The 19,115-nt window shown below is 47.4% G+C and overlaps 1 protein-coding gene across 2 annotated transcripts; it reads left to right on the plus strand.

The window, feature by feature from the left end:
* LOC110432491 lies at window positions 10,432-13,911 on the plus strand. Of its 2 annotated transcripts, XR_002449928.1 has the most exons (6): window positions 10,432-10,622; window positions 10,702-10,767; window positions 10,841-10,914; window positions 10,992-11,774; window positions 11,852-12,605; window positions 12,683-13,911. XR_002449928.1 is itself a non-coding variant. In XM_021452994.1 (5 exons), the coding sequence occupies exons 1-5, from the start codon at window positions 10,454-10,456 to the stop codon at window positions 12,032-12,034; spliced, it is 1,275 nt and encodes a 424-aa protein (XP_021308669.1). In that variant the 5' UTR covers window positions 10,432-10,453; the 3' UTR covers window positions 12,035-13,911. The 2 variants fall into 2 exon arrangements, 1 of the variants encoding a protein (XP_021308669.1); XM_021452994.1 differs by having other exon boundaries at window positions 11,852-13,911.

Here is a 19,115-nt window from a genome sequence, read left to right on the forward strand (position 1 = left end):
ACTCAAGGAAGAGTTGTGTAATGCGCAAAAATCTAAGAAGCATTTCCAGAAGCAAGTTGAGGCCATGCAGTCTCAACTTGGCCAGCCCCCCATCCATAAGAAGGCCTAAAAGTTCACCTTGGTCAACATAAGAAAATTTCTATTATAGGACTCCAAACACTGGCCTTCGCTATTATAGGAATCCAATCGTTGACTTTACAAAAACAAGACTTGAAACATTGGCACTTTGTTTTAGATGACATTTGGTGTATTTCTTGACTTTGGTAATCAAAATAGATGTATTTTGCACCTTCTGGCCTTAAATATCCTTTTGCATGAGCTCAGTGTTTTGTTTCATCTCCCACCGTTTTGTCTGGCCGCCACCACCGACCCAATCCTCGTCGATGCACTACCCATGGAGGAGATGACCTCGCCCCCACAAGATCTACAAGGGTCGTCGGTCGCCTCTGTCCTTACGGTGTGACCCTCAAGCGTGTCTGCCAGTCCTGGCCTAAGCGCTTGTACCCTAGGCACGAAAGCCTATGCCCTCGCTACACTAGCCTCTGGCCCTACTGTGTGGCCTTCAGGCATGGTTGTGATGGCCACCTCTAGCCTGGATAGGCTGGCTGAGGGCATAGCTGCGCCGGTAGTGGAGGGCATGGCCACATCGGGCAGTAGAAGGCCTAGACACAGTAGATGGTCTAGACACAGTAGGTAGAACATGTCCACTGCTCTAGCCCTAGCGAGATTGTTGCTTCCAACCGCTCCTCTTTCGGCAATAGAATGCAATTTTCCTGTTCCTGAAGTGCAAAGGTATATACGTTTTTATGCTTTCTGGTTGTTTTTACCATGATAGTAGTACGTATTTGTTAAAATTGATTTCACTTGTTTAGGTCCAAGTAGATCATGTGGAAAATATGGAAAGTGTTGATTGGGACACGATACAAATAGTGGAGACATGATGACAAAGGTCGTATTGCAATTATGAGTGAGTCGCGGATGTTATTACAAGTGGAAGGAATTGCAAGAGTGACAAGAGAGAATAGAGCTCAAGACCTAATTTTCATTCATCTTTCTCATGCATATATAATGCATCTTGTGACATCAATAGCCTAGAGGTTATGGGAGCCATAAACCTGCCATAAGATCTCATTTAACCTTAGGTTACAAGAAAGAGGACATAAGGGTGAGACTAATATGAGATTAATATTTGTACCACTCTGAAGGCGAGGAAACGGGTGGCTATGACCTGCCTCCGTGTCAGCAGAGACAAATTTAGTTCTAGTTAAATTTAATTGGGACAAAGATAAAAGAACAGGTATTGCGGGTCCATACTTCCATATTTCTTATATTTGCATAAAAATTATGTTAATTACATCTCCAAAGAGAACACCCTTGATTAAGAGTTCCAACATGAGTACATGGAAAAGAAAGATTACATCATATGGCTTCTTATTACAAACTACAAAAGAAAACAAAGTCTTTAGTCTTGTAATCTTGGATGGATACATGCGTGGGTTTGGCATAAACTTAAACATGATGGTTGTCATTTCTTTTAAACATGGCATCTCATTTGTTGAGGAGCTAGCATATACTCCTTATATAATTGACCGCTAGTATGTCAAGCTTTTTTAGTAACCCATAATAACATGCATGTATTTAATTCATGCAAACTTTTGAGAAATCATATTGTTTATTTAAGTCATGACGTCGTTAAGTCTTAACAACTTGACATATAGCCTTTGTTTAATTATTTGGAAATGTATGCATTTAGGTACATGCAATTTGACATATATGCATGCTGACAGAGGGGCATTAATTTATTCAGGTGATAAACATTTATTTGGTGCATTTTATCACGTATGCATGCACGTAATTTGTGTTAAAGACTAGATTTGACTGTCTTACTATACCATGCAAGATCAGGAATTGGCTTGTTTTGACATATATGATGCAGTCATCTTGTATCGCAATATTTTACTTGGCTTAAGGCAGCCCCGGATGTGGCCGTGGCTGACGTGGTTGGTTTTTTTTATCGAAGGAAAGAGCAAGTGCTCATGGCATTATATTTTGCCCTTGGTTAGCATATATGATGTTATTCAATTTGATTTGATTAACGTCTTGTAAGTGCATTTGGCCATTTAGTGGGTTTTGGTGAATTGAATGTCAACACCATTACCCGTAGGTTCCGCGTTTTAGCCCAGAGGCTCTGAGGTCTGCTAGTCCTGCTAGCCCAGGGGAAGCCACTCTAGGGCCATTAACTGGCCAAGGCTCGGCCTCGAGAAGCCGAGCACCAAAACGCCACTGACTCCTCCGAGTTGTGGACGACGACGACGAAGAAGAGGCGGCCTCGAATTTGGTCCGCAAGCCGCGCACCCGCCTAGATGTGGCCTCGGCAGTGGGTGGTTGGCCCACCAGAGATCTGCTCACCGCCCACGCCTCTGCCGAGCAGGCGTGCCCAGACAAGGCCAAAGCAATGGTGGCGGCTGGCCGTGCCAGACGGAGGGTCTTCACGGCGTCGCACAGGAGCTCCAACCTGTAAGTAAAGGAAAAAAAACATGTACATTTGTCATAAAGTCTGAGTTCTAGTGTTTTATACTTGGATGGAATTTTGCAGCGCTGCCTCGGATGTTGACCCAGAACCATACTGGGCTCGGGGCCAACTGATCAGAGCACCATAGGGCAGACCACCTTGGGGCAAGCTACCACAAAGCAGCCTATAGCTCAGCCCGTGGCCACTCGGACAACTGAAGAAATCACCGAGGACCTGGCCCGGGAAGGAGCTGATGCAAACGCCCTGACCAGGAAAGAGGGTACTGCGGCCACTCCCCCACCAAGCAGTGAGGCGAGAGAAGAGGTCAGAGCTCCATCCCCTGCTCGGGTGGAGGAGCCACCGGTCGAGGCTGCTGCACCGGAAGGCACTCCCGACCTTGGTAAGAGGCCAATGATGTCCTCGACCATGGTGGGGAGGAGCGCAGAGGGCTAGGGGACCCAGGCGGACTCCGACAATGAGGTGGGGGAGATCTAGGGGCGTCCCCACGATGGACGCCACCATATCTATGTGTGGCGCCAGCGTGGGGACCACTGGGCTGGCCATGAAGAAATCGTCGAGGTCAAAGAGGCGGAGAGGGTCGAGCGGGCCGCCAAGCGTCTTGTCAACGAGGTTAAGGTAAGCGACCTCACATTTTTGGAAAAATAGTTAGTTTGACCGAAATTTTGTCACACGTTTGTATGTGTTCGCAATCCGTAGGACGCAATGAAAATGGCAAAATATCGTAAAAGATGTTTCGACCAGATTGAAGGAATTGTGGCCGAAAACAAGGCCCTGACATCGGAGGTGGACCGCCTTCGGTTAGAGGCCAAGAAGGAGGCCAAGGAGAAGGCTGCTCAAGAAGAGCGCATGCTGGACCTGACTCGTCGACTAGCCGACAAGGACCGCGAGAAGAAGAGTAAGGCTGGGTGTTGGGACCAGTCTTGATGCATAGTATGCTGGGTTCTTTTGATATAACAATTACTGCTGTAGATTTGGAGGAGGAAATAGAGCGCCTCCGAAAGGAGAAGGACCAGCTCAACCAGGAGTGCGCTCGCATGCTGGAGAACGAGCGAAAGGTCAGAGAGGAGCTGAAGACGAGAAACCGGGAGCTGACTGGTAAGATTAGTTTTGACGCGGCAAGTGTAAATTCTTTTGTTTTCAGAGCTCGGTATTGACTGCTCCCTTTTTTAAACCTTGTCATAGTGCTCAAGGCCAACACGAACAAGCATCTCGAGGACCTGGTCAAGGACCGTGACTCGTGGAAGGGCAATTGTATTCAGATCTAGGTAAACGGAACGTCTTCTGAATATTTGGTCATTGTTCATGACTATGAAACTGGTTTTGATCAGGACTCGGATCAGAGTGAAGGCTCCCAATCCCAGATGAGTATTCGAGATCTCTTATTTGGTAGTAGTAGGTGGTGGTAGTAGTAGCTTCAGACCTCATGGGAGGTTTTGTGTTCTTGCGTGGAGGTCACATATACCACCTCACTACCGCTACATGATGAACTGTGAGGTGCGGAGGCCCGAGCGAGTGGTCTCCGGGAAGAAGCCAATTCAACAGACTGCGAGTTGATCATCTTGTTGTTGTCTCTCGAATCAAAGTGATCTGTTGTCATCTAACATGACTTCGATTTAGTCATGACTACATTTCTATGAACTAAACTCCATATTGGTCAATTGAGTACAGTCTGTTGTATGTCAGAGCTGTATACTAGCATTGATATGTTAGTGTGAAGGTCTCTTCAAAGTAGTACGGTTACAGATTATATGGAACAAATACACTGATTTCTTGACACTGGGAGCATTTGGTAATTAATAACTTTATAAATATATTTAAGTTGACATTGTTTATGTTAGCAAAATGGAATGTACGTGTCTTATTCTTTGTGTCTGTCAGTTTTTTCGCAAAATTAAATTTTATTTCTGATTTATTTAGTGACTTAAAAAGAGCAATTCCGTTTCTAATTTTAGGTAGCTAGCTAGCACAAGAGACATAGGCTATTGTTTTGGTGAGCCTTTGGAAATCAAAGCTCAAGCCGGCAAAATCCTGATTGATGGAGATCAGTTTATGTCACTGCCCTAAATTACAGTTCAATCCATCCTAATCTACATGCCCACCTGAATTGAGATCATCTTTTATGGAGTTTACTCCATAAGAAATCTGAGTTACATGAAAGCACTATTAATTACTGATTTGCTTTTAAAAAATCCACATAGAAGATTTAGAGAGTAATAAACATCACCATGACCAATAAAAATAAAATAATATATTCTTCTAGCAATGTTTAAATATTTGTATTAACTCTAACAATAACAAAAAAAAATATTTACATGAGATCTTCAAGATCATAATGAATTCATGCTAAAAAAATACAACATAATATAAGAAGATTATTAGAAAATAAATGCATTAATTAATATGGAAATGACAACAATAAAATAACTAAAAAAATCATTTGCACTAAATAATTTAAACATAAATACAAAGGCAAAAGTTATAATAAAACACTAGCCACCCATGCCTTTTTTACATAACAAACATAATTGCAATGCCTTCGTGTAGAAAGGTCTTACATCTCCAAGGGTTTTGCATTTGAGTAATTTGTTAAAAAACTCCAAAAGAGGTATCCAACGGTTTTGCATTTGGAGTTTGCAATTTGAGCAACTTGGCAAATGAAGGAGCAAACTTGGCAAAAATGCCAAGCTGTGGACGGCTTTGCAAACCCGATCGCACGAGCAAAGTCACGCGCGAGAAAAGCGCGCGCGCCTGGAGACCTCCTATTTTTATCCTTTGCCAAGTCCAAATGCCAATTCTCTTGGAGATGACCTATTTTTATCCTTTGCATTGCAAACAACAACAAATGCTAAGTCAATTTGTCAAAGCCTTTGGAGATGCTCTTAGTTTGTATTTTTGCCTTTGGCTACCGGTTCCTTAAACTTCCAAGTTTAATGAAAGTTATGATTCCAGATTAAAAAAAGAAAGAAGCAAACGATAGAAAAAGACAGGGAACAAACAAGGTAGGAGAGCTGCTGATTTTTTTTTTTTAAAAAAAAGATGAACAATAAAAACAACTAAGAGCATCTCCAAGATTTCCCTACTTTTTCCTTCTAAAACTTTTAGTTTTACCGCTCTAAAAAAGTAGTATTAGGAGAAAAAATAAGACCATCTCCAAAAGTTTCTAATAATTTTTTTCTAAAAAATTAAATTTAGGTCCCACGACTATTCTCTGCGCCTCCAGTGAAGGACGTCGCCGGTGACCAGTGTTGGGGTCCTCGCCGTTGCGGCGGCGCGCGTACCTGCACGCGGCCATGCCCGCGCACTGCACAGGTCGGATCACGCCACGATCTCCGCCAGGACGTGCACGTCCTCTGGTCCATCGTCATCGACTCGCACCATCACCCGGCTATATCCTCAAGCTCAAGCTCAAGCAGCAATGGCGTACAGTGTGAGAGAGCACCACTGCTAGCTCCCTTGCGTACGCACGTAGGCCTCCCATCCTTTAAAACAAAAACTAATTACACAAAAACTAATTTCACCTTTTAAATCTAGTTAGTTTATAATTAAATAATGTTTGTCAAATAAAAATAAAAATAAAAATGTTACAGTGTCCCAAAACAAAACAAAAAAAATGGAAACTAAACAAGGCCTCAGTATATGGTTTGTCTTTGATCGCTCACGGGCCATTGCCACCGCCTTCGTCCATCTGGCGCACCCGCTGGATCAGGACGGACGTTGTTGTTGCGCGACGACGGCAGCCTGGATGCCGCCGGCCCCGCGTACACGTCCTCGACGCTATGCGCCAAGTTGCCTCCGCCCTCCCTGGGAGCACGCGTGACTGCTCCGCTTCCTTGCCGTTGTGCCAGAGCTTGCAGATGGCCGATGTATGGCGGGAGGAGCGCGTGCAGATGAAGCTCTCCGACGCGGACGCCTGCTGCAGGCGGAGAGCGTTTACGCGGACGCAGATCACGCGTATCTGTATCTTTACGCGTGAGGGCGTCGATTTTTCCCAAGTGCCAAAAAAATTAGGAGCTGATATTAGGAGATACTTTTTTTTTTGCAATCTTCACAAGGTATTTGGACATCTCTAAGAGATTCTCACTCTCTAAATCATCATTTAGAGAGTCATTTGCATAAAAATCGCTTTCTAAATTTTTTTTTTACTTTCCAACAGTTTTACTAAATCGTATGCGCCTCTAGAGAGTCATTCTCATCTTCTATATTTGGCTAGCGAAAAACTCGAAATAGACAATGGCTATATTTGGATGACCATTTAGAGAAGCTATCAAAATTGCTATTGTAGGAAGAAAATACAAAGTCTTCTTGGAGATGCTAGACATCAACAGAGCCCGCACTCGATGTCACCCAACAACTAATCCAACACCATTACCGGATCCAAATCGACACGTCATGCTTGTCCGCAGCTAAAACAATTTTTTTTAAAAGGAGCAAAATCATAATGCTTTCGTGCGCGCAGAAAGGTCTTAGTTTGCACTTTTGCCTTTGGCTGCCAGTTCATTAAACTTCCAAGTATAATGAAAGTTGTGGTTCCATATTATAAAAAGAAACAAGCAAACATAGAGAAGTCAAGGAACGCTCCAATCTATGAACGGAAAACCCAAATCTTATTAAACACTTTGCATTATTTTTCAGAAATGCTATATGACACATGTGTGTTTTGTGGTTTATTGGCACATGACTCTTATTTTTCACATAACAATTTTTTTCCTGGAAATCATTTTTTGGAACAAATTAGGTAGGAGAGCTCTAAGATTATATTTAAAGAAACAAGATAAACAACTAAGAGCTAACAGATAACAATTAAAAACAACTACGCAAGACATTTGGATTAAGACATTAATAACAAAGCCTGCACAACACAGATACACTACTCAACACCATTACAGGATGACAGAATTACCAAAACGTCGTGCTCGTCCGCATCTTGTTGGGAAGATGCTCTCCGCACTCCCCAGCAATACAGTGAATAGGGAACCTTCTCACTCGGTGCCGTGAGAAGTCTGAGTTCCAACGGGCAGCGGGCTCAACAGTAGGTGAATACAATGAATGCTCTCTCTCTATTAATAGCGGCATCGCGCCCCTTATATAGGGCCCGGAAACCGACCCAACGACATTTACATAAATGCCCCGTGACGGTGGGGGAATATTCCAGTATATTCTTTCATCGCAGTCTACCGACCCCAATACACTTGCGTAATTTCACATTGCGAACCCTTCGTTCATCCTTTGACTGGAGCCTCAGCAGGTCGGAGGCTCGGATCCTCCGCCTAGTCGCGGATCCTCCGACGCTTTGGTGTCGGAGGTTCCGCAGCCCGGCTGGTCGGAGGTTGCTCGACCTGGCCACCCCGGGAGTTCCTCCTTAGCCTGGTCCAGTCGGAGGTTCCTTGGCCTGGCTGCGTTCTCCCGCCATCCTCGGACCCGGGAGGGTCGGAGGTTCCAACCTTTCCTCGCTCGTGGACCTCCGCCGGTGTCTCAGTCCCTGCACACACACTGCACGACCAGACGAGTCGTCAACATTAGCATTTCCCGTCGAAGGATATCCTCCGACGTTTCAGGCGTCGGAGGTTCCTCAGGTGAAGGATAACCTCCGACGCTACCAGGGGGAAGGATGCAGCTTTTCCCCAACAGTTCCCCCCTTTTTGGGCTAATGGCACTCCTGCGGTCCATGTGCTCAAAAACATGCTACGCTGCGGAGACTATGAGCATGGTTGCTGCCTTCCCCCCTGGTGCGCAGGATGTGTTTGTTAGCAGATGTTGGATAACTGTTTCTTTTACTAAGTCGTAATTTTTCTTGTTTCTTTATTTTGCCGGGATCCTCCGATCATTGCTGCTATATTAGTCTGGTATCCTACGCGAGTTAGACTGCGGAGGATTGCGGAGGATTTTATTGCCGTTAGAGTTAGCCGTTGGCATTGACGAAGCGCAACGGTGTGGCCGATTCCTCCGCTTATAGCCGTTGGGCGCGGGGAATCGCAACGGCCGCGCGGTCGCAGGCCCCCCCCCCTATAAAAGGGGATGTTGGGGAGCTTTGAGCTCTCACCCCTGCTGCTCATTGCCTGCACACCTTCCTTCGCTACGTCTTTCTCTCTGAGCTGCTCGCGTGCGTTTAGTTCTAAAGTGTTGTCGGAGGTTTTACGGTGGCTCAGCTTCCTTCACCGCGTCCTTCGAGGTCAGATTTTTCTGGTCCTTTGCGCAGTTTCCTTAGCGTGAGGTCTGGAGGTTGGCTGCGGAGGTTTGAGGAGTGGATGCTTGAGGTGGCTGCAGCTCAAGATCTGGAGGAGACGTTGTCTGACGTCGAAGCTTCTGTCGGTGATTTGATCAGTGCGAAGGAGTTTGAGGAGATGGCGGCGATTACTTTTGAGTTCGGGCAGTCGACTGTGAGGGCGGAGGATATCGCTGACATGGTTGAGGCTAGGTTTTTCAAGGAAGGTCGTGCGGAGGCTCCTCCTGCGGGTCAGACGGTGCCTGCGCCTGAAGAGGGGTATGCGGTGGTATTCAGGGACTTCTTCACTTGCGGGCTTCGGATGCCTCCGTATCATTTCCTTCGCGAAGTGATGGAGAGTTTCAACGTGGAGCTGCAGCATTTCAGCCCTAATGGGATACTGACCCTTAGCAAATTTGCCTGGGCGTGCGAATCCTACGGAGCTATGCCCCACATCGACACTTTCTGCTCGTACTTTGAGCTTCAGCGCCAGCCTAAAAAGGTGAAGGATGCCGAAGGTGTTGAGTGCATTGCGCAGTTTGGAAGCTGCGCGTTCATGCCGCGCCGCACAATGCCTGGGCCAAGGTGCGAGATCTCCTACTGCCAAAAGGGGAAGTGGGAGAAGGATTGGATGAGAGCTTGGTTCTACGTGAGGACCCCCGCTGCGTCGAAGACTTTAGATGACGGCAGCGTTGATAAGGTTTATCCTTACGCGTCGCTGATGAAGGAGTTGAAGCCTTTCTCGAAGGTTGATCCTTCGCAGGAGATGTCGGAGGAGCGACTTGCTTGTGATAAGGCGTTTGCGCTGGCATGCCGATACTCCGGAGGTCGGGATTTGGTTGAGGAGATGGTCGCTGCTGACTACTGGCCCCTTGGCCGCAGGACCGATGAGTTCACCATTGAGATGGTGCAAGTCCCTGTGTTTGGTCCTCCGGAAGGTTTGCCGTTTCCCCGGTTTGGCGCGGGTATTCCGGAGGATGAGACCAAGGAGTCCTTCCTTGATTGAGTGGAGGTTTCCACTCGGAGGATCGTCGGGAAGATTTCGGAGAAGGAGTATCTCCAGCGGAGGTCTGCACTGGGCACGATGCCCCGCTTTAACCGAGTGTTTGAGGAATTGGGGATTGAATATGAGGATTACGTTGTTCCTCCGGATGTTTTGTTGGGGTTGGAGAAGAAGAAGGATTCCTCCAAGGCCGTTGCTGCGGCGGAGGCTAGGAAGAGGAAGGGTGGCGGCGCTGTGAAGCAACTTGCTAAGAAGCGCAAGGCGGAGGTTGTGCTAGAGACTCCTGTGGAGTCTTCCTCCGCCCGCTCATCTGGTGCCGAGTCGAACTCGGTAGCTTCTGCACCTGCGGAGGCCGCTGCTGCTGGTGGAGCTCCTGAAGTTGAAGCTTCGCGTGCGGTCTCCTCTGTGCGCGCGCCTTTCGCGTCTCTTCTTGGGGAGGAGTCTTCCGACGCGGAGGCCCCTGGGGCGAGCCCTGCGCGGGAGGCGAATCCTGCAGCGTCTGAGGGTCCGCGCGTTGCTTCGGTTGGCGGAGGGTCTCCGCCTAAGGAGGTTCAGGTGGAGTCCAGCGACGAAGCTGAGTCCGCCTCCGTTCGGAGGATCAGGAGGGCGGAGGCTCCCCTTCGTCCGGCTGGTGACGGTATTAACTCGTTATACATGGGTAATGATTTTTTGTTGGTTATTTTGTTTTTATGCAAGTTTTGATTGACTTGTTCTCATGTTTTTGGTTTATCTTTCAGCGGAAGTTTTTGCTGGGCTGGCTACCGCGGAGGAGATGGCTAAAGGCGCTAGCGTTGCGCAGGAGGGGCTAGCCGTTCCTCCGCCGCGTGAGCCTGCGCCTTCTGCGTTGGCCAACAGGCCTTCGCCTGCTGATGTTCTTGGTCCTGGTGAGTTTCCTCTTTTGGTTTCAATCGGTTTGGTTTGTTTTTGGCATTTTATTCTAAGGTTTGTTTTTGTTATGTGCAGGTGCTTCTGAACCTTCGATCACAGGTTGGACTGATGCCTTGCGCGAGGTTCATTCCTTGGTCGGAGGTTAGTGTTCTGGCCTCCGCCAATGGTTTTTTGTTTCTTATGATGGTTTTTCTTAATTGTTTTTGGTTTACAGATCGTTTTCGTCAGAAGCTTCGCGGCATGGACTTTGACACGCTCCTTCGCGTGCAATATGAGCACCATAGCCTTGTAAGTTTGCGCTTTGTTGTATCTTCCTTCGCGGTTTTTCACTCGGAGGTTTGTTGTAACTATTTATTTTTGAGCAGGGTCACCACATGGCTGCCGCCTTAGAGGAGCGTTGCTCCCGGGAGGTTATCTGCCGTGATGAGGCAATTGGTGTTCTGAAGAAGGAGAACGAGACCTTGGAGGCTGAGAAGGCTCGTCTGTCGGAGGAGGTTAGGGAGTTTTCCTCCGTCAGGAGGGAGGTTGAATCCCTGAAAAAGGAGAGGGATGACTACAAGGCTGGGTCGGAGGCTCTAAGGAAGGAGAAAGATGATGCCGAAGCTTCGGTGGCGGTCCTCCGCACAAGTGTTGCTGAGGCGGGGAGAGTTAGGGACGTAGCCCTGCAGCGAGCTGAGAAGGCGGAGGACATTGCTGAACGCCTTCGCAAAGAGCTTGACGCTGAGCGGACGTCTGCAGCTGAGCTGCAGACTCGCATACAGAAGGCAGAAGCGGAGGCTGCAGCTATTGTCGGGCTCTATGCCGACTCGCTTGCGAAGTTTGGGGGAAGCACCTCTGCTCCTCCGCCCGGCGGCGATGTTGGGGCTGCCCTCGCGTGGCTGAAGTCTCATATCCGCATGCTCCCCGACTTTGTCGGAGGTGCTGTTGATTTTGGGGCTTTGGCCGCGGTTAGCTCCTTCGCTAGGCTTTTGCGCCGCGGAGGTTGCTCTCACGCGGAGGGAGTCGCCAAGGAGGAATTTGCCGCGGCGGAGGACGTTGGCGAAGGGACTCCTTCCCTGCGCAAATCTGTCCGGAACTTTATCAGTTCGTTCTGGATTAGGTTTGGGCGGGATGAGGCGAAGAAAATGGCGGAGGATCGTCGAGCTGAGGTTTGTATTATTTGGTTATTTCTTTTTGTACTTTGCTTCGCTGCTTTGCAATATTAATTAAGATGGGTATTTTGTAGGAGATTGCGAAGAAGAAGGCTAAGGTTGTCAAGGCCGGTCCTTCGCGTCCACCGAGTGAGGCGTGTCCTCCGACCCAGCCTGAAGCGGAGGCCCGTGATACTGGTGCCAAAGCTCCGGAGGGATCTGGTGCCAAGGTTTCAGAGACTCCCGAGGCTCCTGCTCCTCCTCCGCCTCAGGTGTGAGGCTTTTTAGTTTTTAGGTTTTTCTTAGTCTTTTTTGCGTCCAAGCATGTGACGCTTTTTTGTAAGTAAGGTCGGAGGTTGTGTTTTATTTTGTAAAGAATGTTGAAAATATAATATATTGAGTTGTTTTGAGATAAGCCTTTGTTTTACACTTTGATCCTGCGCAGGTCTCTGGCGGAGGACCTGCGCAGGATCGTTTCATTACTCCCCTTTCGTTTTTTTACAAAGGGATTTATGTTTCTGGTGAATTGTGGGAGTATTGGCAAGTTGCCTTCCCTAATATGAGATTGGTGGATATGTTCGAGTTTGTTGGATATGATATTGATGGCGAAGGATCTGGATTTATCCAATCGCTTGCGCGCCGAGGTTCATGGCCTCCGGCTTAGGTGGATGATTTTGTTTTTCTTTTCGTTTATCGTAGGTTTTGGTTATATTTTTTATGACATGATTTGATGTGTTTATGTAGTTGCCATATCCTATCCTTCGCATCTTTGGTGAGAGAGATAGGGTACGCTGGGTGGCGGAGGCTTCTGAGGATGTTGCTGAGCCTTTTCTTCAAGGTTTTCCGGAGGTTCGAAAGCTTCGTTTGGCTTTTTAGTTTTATCCTTCGTTTTTGTTGGATTTGAAGTTGTTATTTTCTGCGCGCAGGTTGTGAATTCCTCTCCGTTGGAAGATCTTCCTTCGAACTTTGTCGAAGGAAGTTACGTTACCCCGGTGACGTTCAAGCGTGGAGATTTGTACGCGAGGGGTTATCTTATTGACTGGTGGCGCCACAAGTATCCTACGCGTAGTCTAGATGACTTAGTTGATTTCCTTGTTCGTGATTACTGTGATGATCTTAGGCTTTTTCCAGATTCGTATGTTAGAATTGTGCGAGGGTCTTAGAACCTTCGGCGTTTTACGGTCGGAGGATGTTTCTCATTTTTTGTTGTAAGCTTGTGTTATGTACATTGTATACGGTTAATAAAGATCAGATATTTTTACCACATGGCCTTCGCACCTTTTAATTTTGACAGCCTTCGCGCTATAATTTGTACGTGACTCATAGATCCTTCGGTTGTTTAGTTGAAGGAGGGTTTGAAAGTTGAACTTGTACAAGCTACCCATAACCTTCGACTTTTTATGGGTCGAAGGTTGATTTTATTCATTTTTTGTAAATGAACTTTTGTAATGATTTCTTCATTGATAATAAAGTTTTTAATTTTGCTACAACCTTCGATCTCATTTTTATTACAACCTTTGCGCTACAGCATTTATATATCGCAACGTTACGGTGGTGTTGATCCTAAGGATCTTTGTGTTGCTGTGGCTTGCTTGTTCTTGATGCTTGTTGTTGCGAAGGAGTTCTTGATTTTTTCTTGCGCGGAGGATCGTTGCTTCTTGGCCTTAGAACCTTCGACTTTATTGGTGCGAAGGATCCTTCGCTGAATTGTGCTATTTTTTTCCTTTGCTCGACTCCCGTGGAGTGTTGTCGAGGAGAACCTTCGGCTGTCTAAGTCGGAGGTTTTGAAGGGATGTTACGAGACTTCGTGCGATACCCTTCAGAGACCTCTGAGTCTGGCTTCCATTGTTTCTGTTGTGGCTGTACACGACTTTGCGGTCGATGTTCATCACAACGCCGCAGTTCTAGTATTACGAAGCTTCGTGCGATACAAACTTTTGTTGCTGTTGTGAGGCTAACTCCTGCTTCCATGGTGGCCTAGGATTTTTGCTTTTTGACTGCTAGGTTTGCACTCGATGATCGGGTCTTTGTATACTGATCCTGATTGAGGGTGGGGGCAGGTTTAGTCTGGTTTTATAGGCTTTCGTGCATTTATTTTATGTACTTAGTTAGGTTAAAATTTATTGCCGGGTTATTGATGGTTGTTGTGGTAGTTGGTTTTGCTGTACCTGACTGAGGGTTATTGTAGTTTCGTTTTAATTTCACACTTTGTTTGTTGGGGGTCTGCTTAGAGTAGCAGGATACCTTCGACCTTATTTTGGTGAAGGTTATGTGAATTTTGTTGAGGTCTGTCTTGTGAATGTTAAACCTCCGCTGCCTTTTGGCAAAAATAATATAGTTCCTGATGCCTGATTTTCCTCAGGTCTTTGTCAGGTTTGAAGGTTTTGTTCCTTCTGGCCATGTTGTGATGCCTGAGGAGGACAGGACTTTTTCACTTTTTGGCTATGTTATCCTTGCTGCCCGGCTCTTGGCTAGGTCTTTTGCTAAGGATTTGGTGTTTTTTCACCTTTGAGGACGTTCCGAGCTTTCTTATCTTTTGGATGAAAGCTGCGGAGGGTCCTTGTGATCACGTGATGTTTTGTCGAATGCTACAGCCTCGTTGCTGGCTGTTTTTCGACTTTTTGGGCTTTGGTTCTGGGGTGGATTCCTCTTTATATTTCAGAGGTTTTTACATAGGTTCTGCCTCGTTAAAAACCTCACCTCCTGGTAGGAGTACCCCTGTGAGGAAAAGAGTGCAGACCTTGGAATGCGAAAAAGTAGAGAAAAAGAAAACAAGCGTATTTAGGGATGTGGATGCCGCCGCTTATTTTGCAGGGGTCATCCTTACACTCAAATGTAAAATCTACGTAGGTTGTCGATGTTCCACGTGTGGGTGGAGGTTCTACCTTCGAGGTCTTTCAGGTAGAAGGATCCCGACCTGCCCGCTTGTATTGCTGTGTAAGGTCCTTCCCACTTGGGTTGCAATTTACCAGCGTTTGGGTGATCTCCTTTTTTCCTGAGCACCAGGTCCCCATTTTGTATGTCTTTTCGTACTACCTTGCGGTCTCTCCAATTCTTGGTTTCTTGTTGATACCTGGTAATGTTCTCCACTGCCTCAAGTCTTATTGATTCTAAGGTTTCCTTGCAGTACTCTTCATCTTCAGCCAACTGCTGCTTCATGGAACGCAGGCTTTGATGCTTGATTTCTTCAGGCAACATTGCCTCTTCCCCATACAAGAGCTTGAATGGAGTGAACCCAGTTGTTCTTGAAACTGTTGTGTTATGTGACCATACAACTCTTGGTAGTTCTTCAACCCATTTCCCCTTGCGTAGGTTGAGTAAGGTCTTGGAGATTGCGGAGAATATTGTTCTGTTTGCTCTCTCCACGGCCCCGTTTGACTCTGGGTGATAAACAGATGCGAAAGCAATTTTGGTTCCTATGTGATGGCAGAATTCCTTGAAACTGTCTGAATCAAACTGCTTCCCGTTGTCAACTGTGAGCAAGCGTGGAACTCCGAATCTGCAGACTATGTTCTGCCAGAAAAATTTCCTGATTGTTTCAGAGGTTATGGTTGCCAGTGGCTTAGCTTCGATCCATCTTGTGAAGTATTCGATGGCCACGACGGCGAATTTGTTTCCCCCCTGGGCAGTTGGCATTGGTCCTACCAGGTCCATTCCCCATCTCTGCAACGGCCATGATGCTGGTATGAGCTGAGTTAGTGCTGAAGGTCCTGACTGAATTGGTGAGAAGGTTTGGCAGGCTTTGCATGTCTTCACTATTTCTTCAGCATCTTTAATGTGAGTTGGCCAGTAGAAGCCTTGTCTTAATGCTTTAGCAGACAACGCGCGAGGTCCGATGTGAGACCCGCACATCCCGGAGTGTATCTCTTGTAGGAGTTCTCTGCCCTCGCTTTGTGATATGCACCTCAGCAAAGGTTGGACTACGCCTTTCTTGTACAGGGTCCCGTCAATGAAGGTGTAATTCCTTGCTCTTGCCTCCATCCTCTTGGCTGTTGCTTCGTCATCTACAGCTGTCTCGCCTTTGAGGCAATCAGCTATTGCCTGCCTCCAATCCTCGCTTTCTGTCAGCAGGACTGAGCGAAAGGCTTTTGGCAACGATTCGGTTGCGGGTGTTGCAACAATCTGGTGGAAGGTTCCTTCTGGCAAGGGGGTGTTGTTGGCTGCTGCTTTGGCTAGCTCGTCTGCCTCGTAGTTTTCGGCTCTTGGAATGTAATGCAGAGTGAATCCCTTGAACCTTCTCTCCAGACCTCTTACGACGGCCAGGTATCTTGCCAGCTCCGGGTTGTGTGCTAGGTATTCCTTCTCCACTTGCCCTGCCACCACTTGGGAGTCTGTTTTGATGAGTAGTGTCTTTGCTCCCGAAGCCTTAGCTTTGTTCAGCCCGAGGATGAGACCTTCATACTCAGCTATGTTGTTTGTTGCTTTGAATTCGAGTCGTATAGCAAACTTTAGTTTGAGTCCAGATGGTGCGATTAGAACGGCTGCCGCTCCTGCTCCCGCTTGACCCCAGGCGCCGTCTGTATACAGCGTCCACGGCTGATCGATTACCTTCTCCTCGTTTTTGTTCGAAGGTGTCCAGTCTGCCATGAAATCAGCCAGGGCTTGAGATTTGATGGAGGTTCTGGGGACATAGGTGATATCAAACTGTGATAGTTCGGCCGCCCATTTTCCTATACGTCCGGAAGCCTCTTTGTTCCTAAGGATATCACCCAGTGGCTGTGAAGTGGGCACTTTAATCTCATGGCTTTGGAAGTAATGCTTGAGCTTCCTTGATGCACACAGGACCGCGTACGCGATTTTTTCTATCTCCGTGTAGTTCAGCTTTGCTCCTGACAGAGCTTCGGATACGTAGTAAACGGGTCTTTGCACCGTTCCCTTAGTGTTGCTTGTCTCGTGCACTAGAACGCCGCTGACAGCGTGCTCGGAGGCAGCCACATACAGTAGTAGTGGAGTGTCTGGCTCGGGCACTGTTACCACCAGGTTGGTTGCAATGTAATTCTTGAGCTGCCTGAAGGCCTCTGATTGTTCCGGACCCCATTCTGTTTTACCTTCTCCTCTCAGCACTTTGAAGAATGGGAGGCTCCGTTCTGCCGATCTTGATATGAATCTGTTGAGGGCTGCTATTCGGCCGGTCAGTCTTTGGACTTCTTTCTTGTTTGAAGGTTCTGCCATTGACATGATTGCTTTTGTCTTGTCTGGGTTAGCTCTAATTCCTTCGGAGCTGATGATATACCCCAGCATTTTTCCCTTGCTGACCCCAAATACACACTTCTCCGGGTTGAGTTTCAGCCCGGCAGATCTAAGGTTGATGAAGGTTTCCTGCAGGTCCTTGATATGATCTTCCTTGCGCTTGCTCATGACGACAACATCGTCGACGTAGGCTATGATGTTCCTCTGTAGCTGACTTCCTAGAACCTTCCCCATCATTCTGGAGAAGGTTGCTCCAGCGTTTTTGAGACCTTCTGGCATTCTGGTGTAGCAATACGTGCCGAATGGGGTCGTGAAGCTTGCCTTTCCTTCGTCTTCTTTTTTGAGCCAAATTTGGTGGTAACCAGAGAAACAGTCCAGCAGTGAGAACCTCTGACAACCAGCTGCTTTGTCCACAGAGGCATCTATCCTTGGCAAGGGGAAGGAGTCTTTGACACAAGCCTTGTTGAGATCTGTAAAATCTATGCACATTCTCATTTTGCCATTTTTCTTGGGGACCAAGACCACATTTGCCAACCATTCCGGGTATATGACTTCTCTGATGACCTTTGCGTCCAGGAGTCTTTGTACCTCTGCCTTCGCGGCTAAGGTTCTTTCTTCAGACATTTTCCTCTGTCTCTGCTTCTTCGGCCTCATTCTCGGATCGATGTCCAGCGAATGCTCTATTATGTCTCTGCTGACTCCTTGTAGGTCAGCGGCACTCCAAGCGAAGATATCTTGGTTCTTTTGCAATACGTCTAGCAATTCGAGTTCCTCCTCTCTACCAAGGGTGGCGGAGATGGTGACCTTCTTATCTGGAACAGCTTCCTGCAGAGGGATACACTTCGTTTCCTCCTGATCAGCCAGGTCTGTTTTCCCCCTTGGCATGTCTGGCGGCTGGGAAGCTTCATGCTGCATAGAGTCTACGGAGTTTATGTTCCGGAAGGACTTGTAGATTGCTTTCTCTATGTTCCTTGCCTCCTTTTGACTTCCGTGAACCGTTATCACTCCGTGCAGAGCTGGGATTTTCATGCACAGGTATCCCATATGAGCGGCCGCATTGAACTTGTTTAAGAATCCTCGCCCGAATATGGCATTATATGGGTAGTGCAAGTCTACCACATCGAAGGTGACGTACTCTGTTCTTGCGTTCTCTGTTGTGCCGAAGGATACGGGCAAGGCGACCTTTCCCAGAGCATGTATCTGCTTTCCTCCGAACCCGATCAAAGGTGACTCCGAAGGTTGGAGTTGGCTTCTGCTGAGCTTCATTTGGTCGAAGGTTCCAGCAAATATTATGTCTGCGGAACTCCCTGAATCCACTAAGATTCTGCTTACTCCCCAACCCGCAACATTTGTTGTTATGACCAAGGCGTCTGTGTGAGGGTAGCTTTCCAATCTTAGATCTTCCTCGGTGAAGGTTATTGGGGTTCTGGACCAATCAGTGCATCTCACTGGCCCTTGAACTGCAACGTTGTTGACGAGCCTGAGGTGATCTTTCTTCTGTTTCTTTGTCTGGAACTCCATTGAGGACCCCCCAGCTATTGGTAAGATCATTCCAATTGTGGGCAGGGGTGTGTGAGGGCCGATCTGATTATCAGGGTGGGGTTCGGTTTTTGGTGGTGGTGGGGCTTGGAGTAGCTGTAGTTGGCTTGGGGGAGGAGGTAGCGACTGCTGGTGGGGTTGCGGGGTTTCGATGTATGTGATATGTGGAGGTCGTGGAGGAACATAGTTTGGTGGAAGGTTGTGGTCCGCGGTTTGCTGGGCTGGGCGCCAAGCTGGTAGGAAACTGGGATAGTAAGCGGAGGCTAGCGCGCTGGGCTGAAGTGGAGCTGGGTGCTGCTGGCTTGAACCTCCGACATATGAATGGTAGAAGGTTTGAGGGAATGTGTGATTTACTTCCCGAGGTTGAGCAACTGGTATCGGAGGTTGCGGAGCTGACCTGCTCTTGATCCTCTCCTGAGTTTCTTTTGCATCTGGGCAATCTCTGGTGGAGTGACCCTTCTCCTCTCCGTGGAAGAAACAATACTGTTTCCGTGGTCGCTGACTTTGATTTTTTCGCCATCCCGCATTTCGACCCCCTCTTCCGGCTTGATTGGATGTGCGTCCCGAGCTTCGTGCTTCCGCTGGTGGACGGTTATTTTCCGGCATGTCATTTTTCGGTTGCTCGATATT

The sequence above is a fragment of the Sorghum bicolor genome, chromosome 2, assembly GCF_000003195.3.
Source record: "Sorghum bicolor cultivar BTx623 chromosome 2, Sorghum_bicolor_NCBIv3, whole genome shotgun sequence".
Taxonomy (NCBI): domain Eukaryota; kingdom Viridiplantae; phylum Streptophyta; class Magnoliopsida; order Poales; family Poaceae; genus Sorghum; species Sorghum bicolor.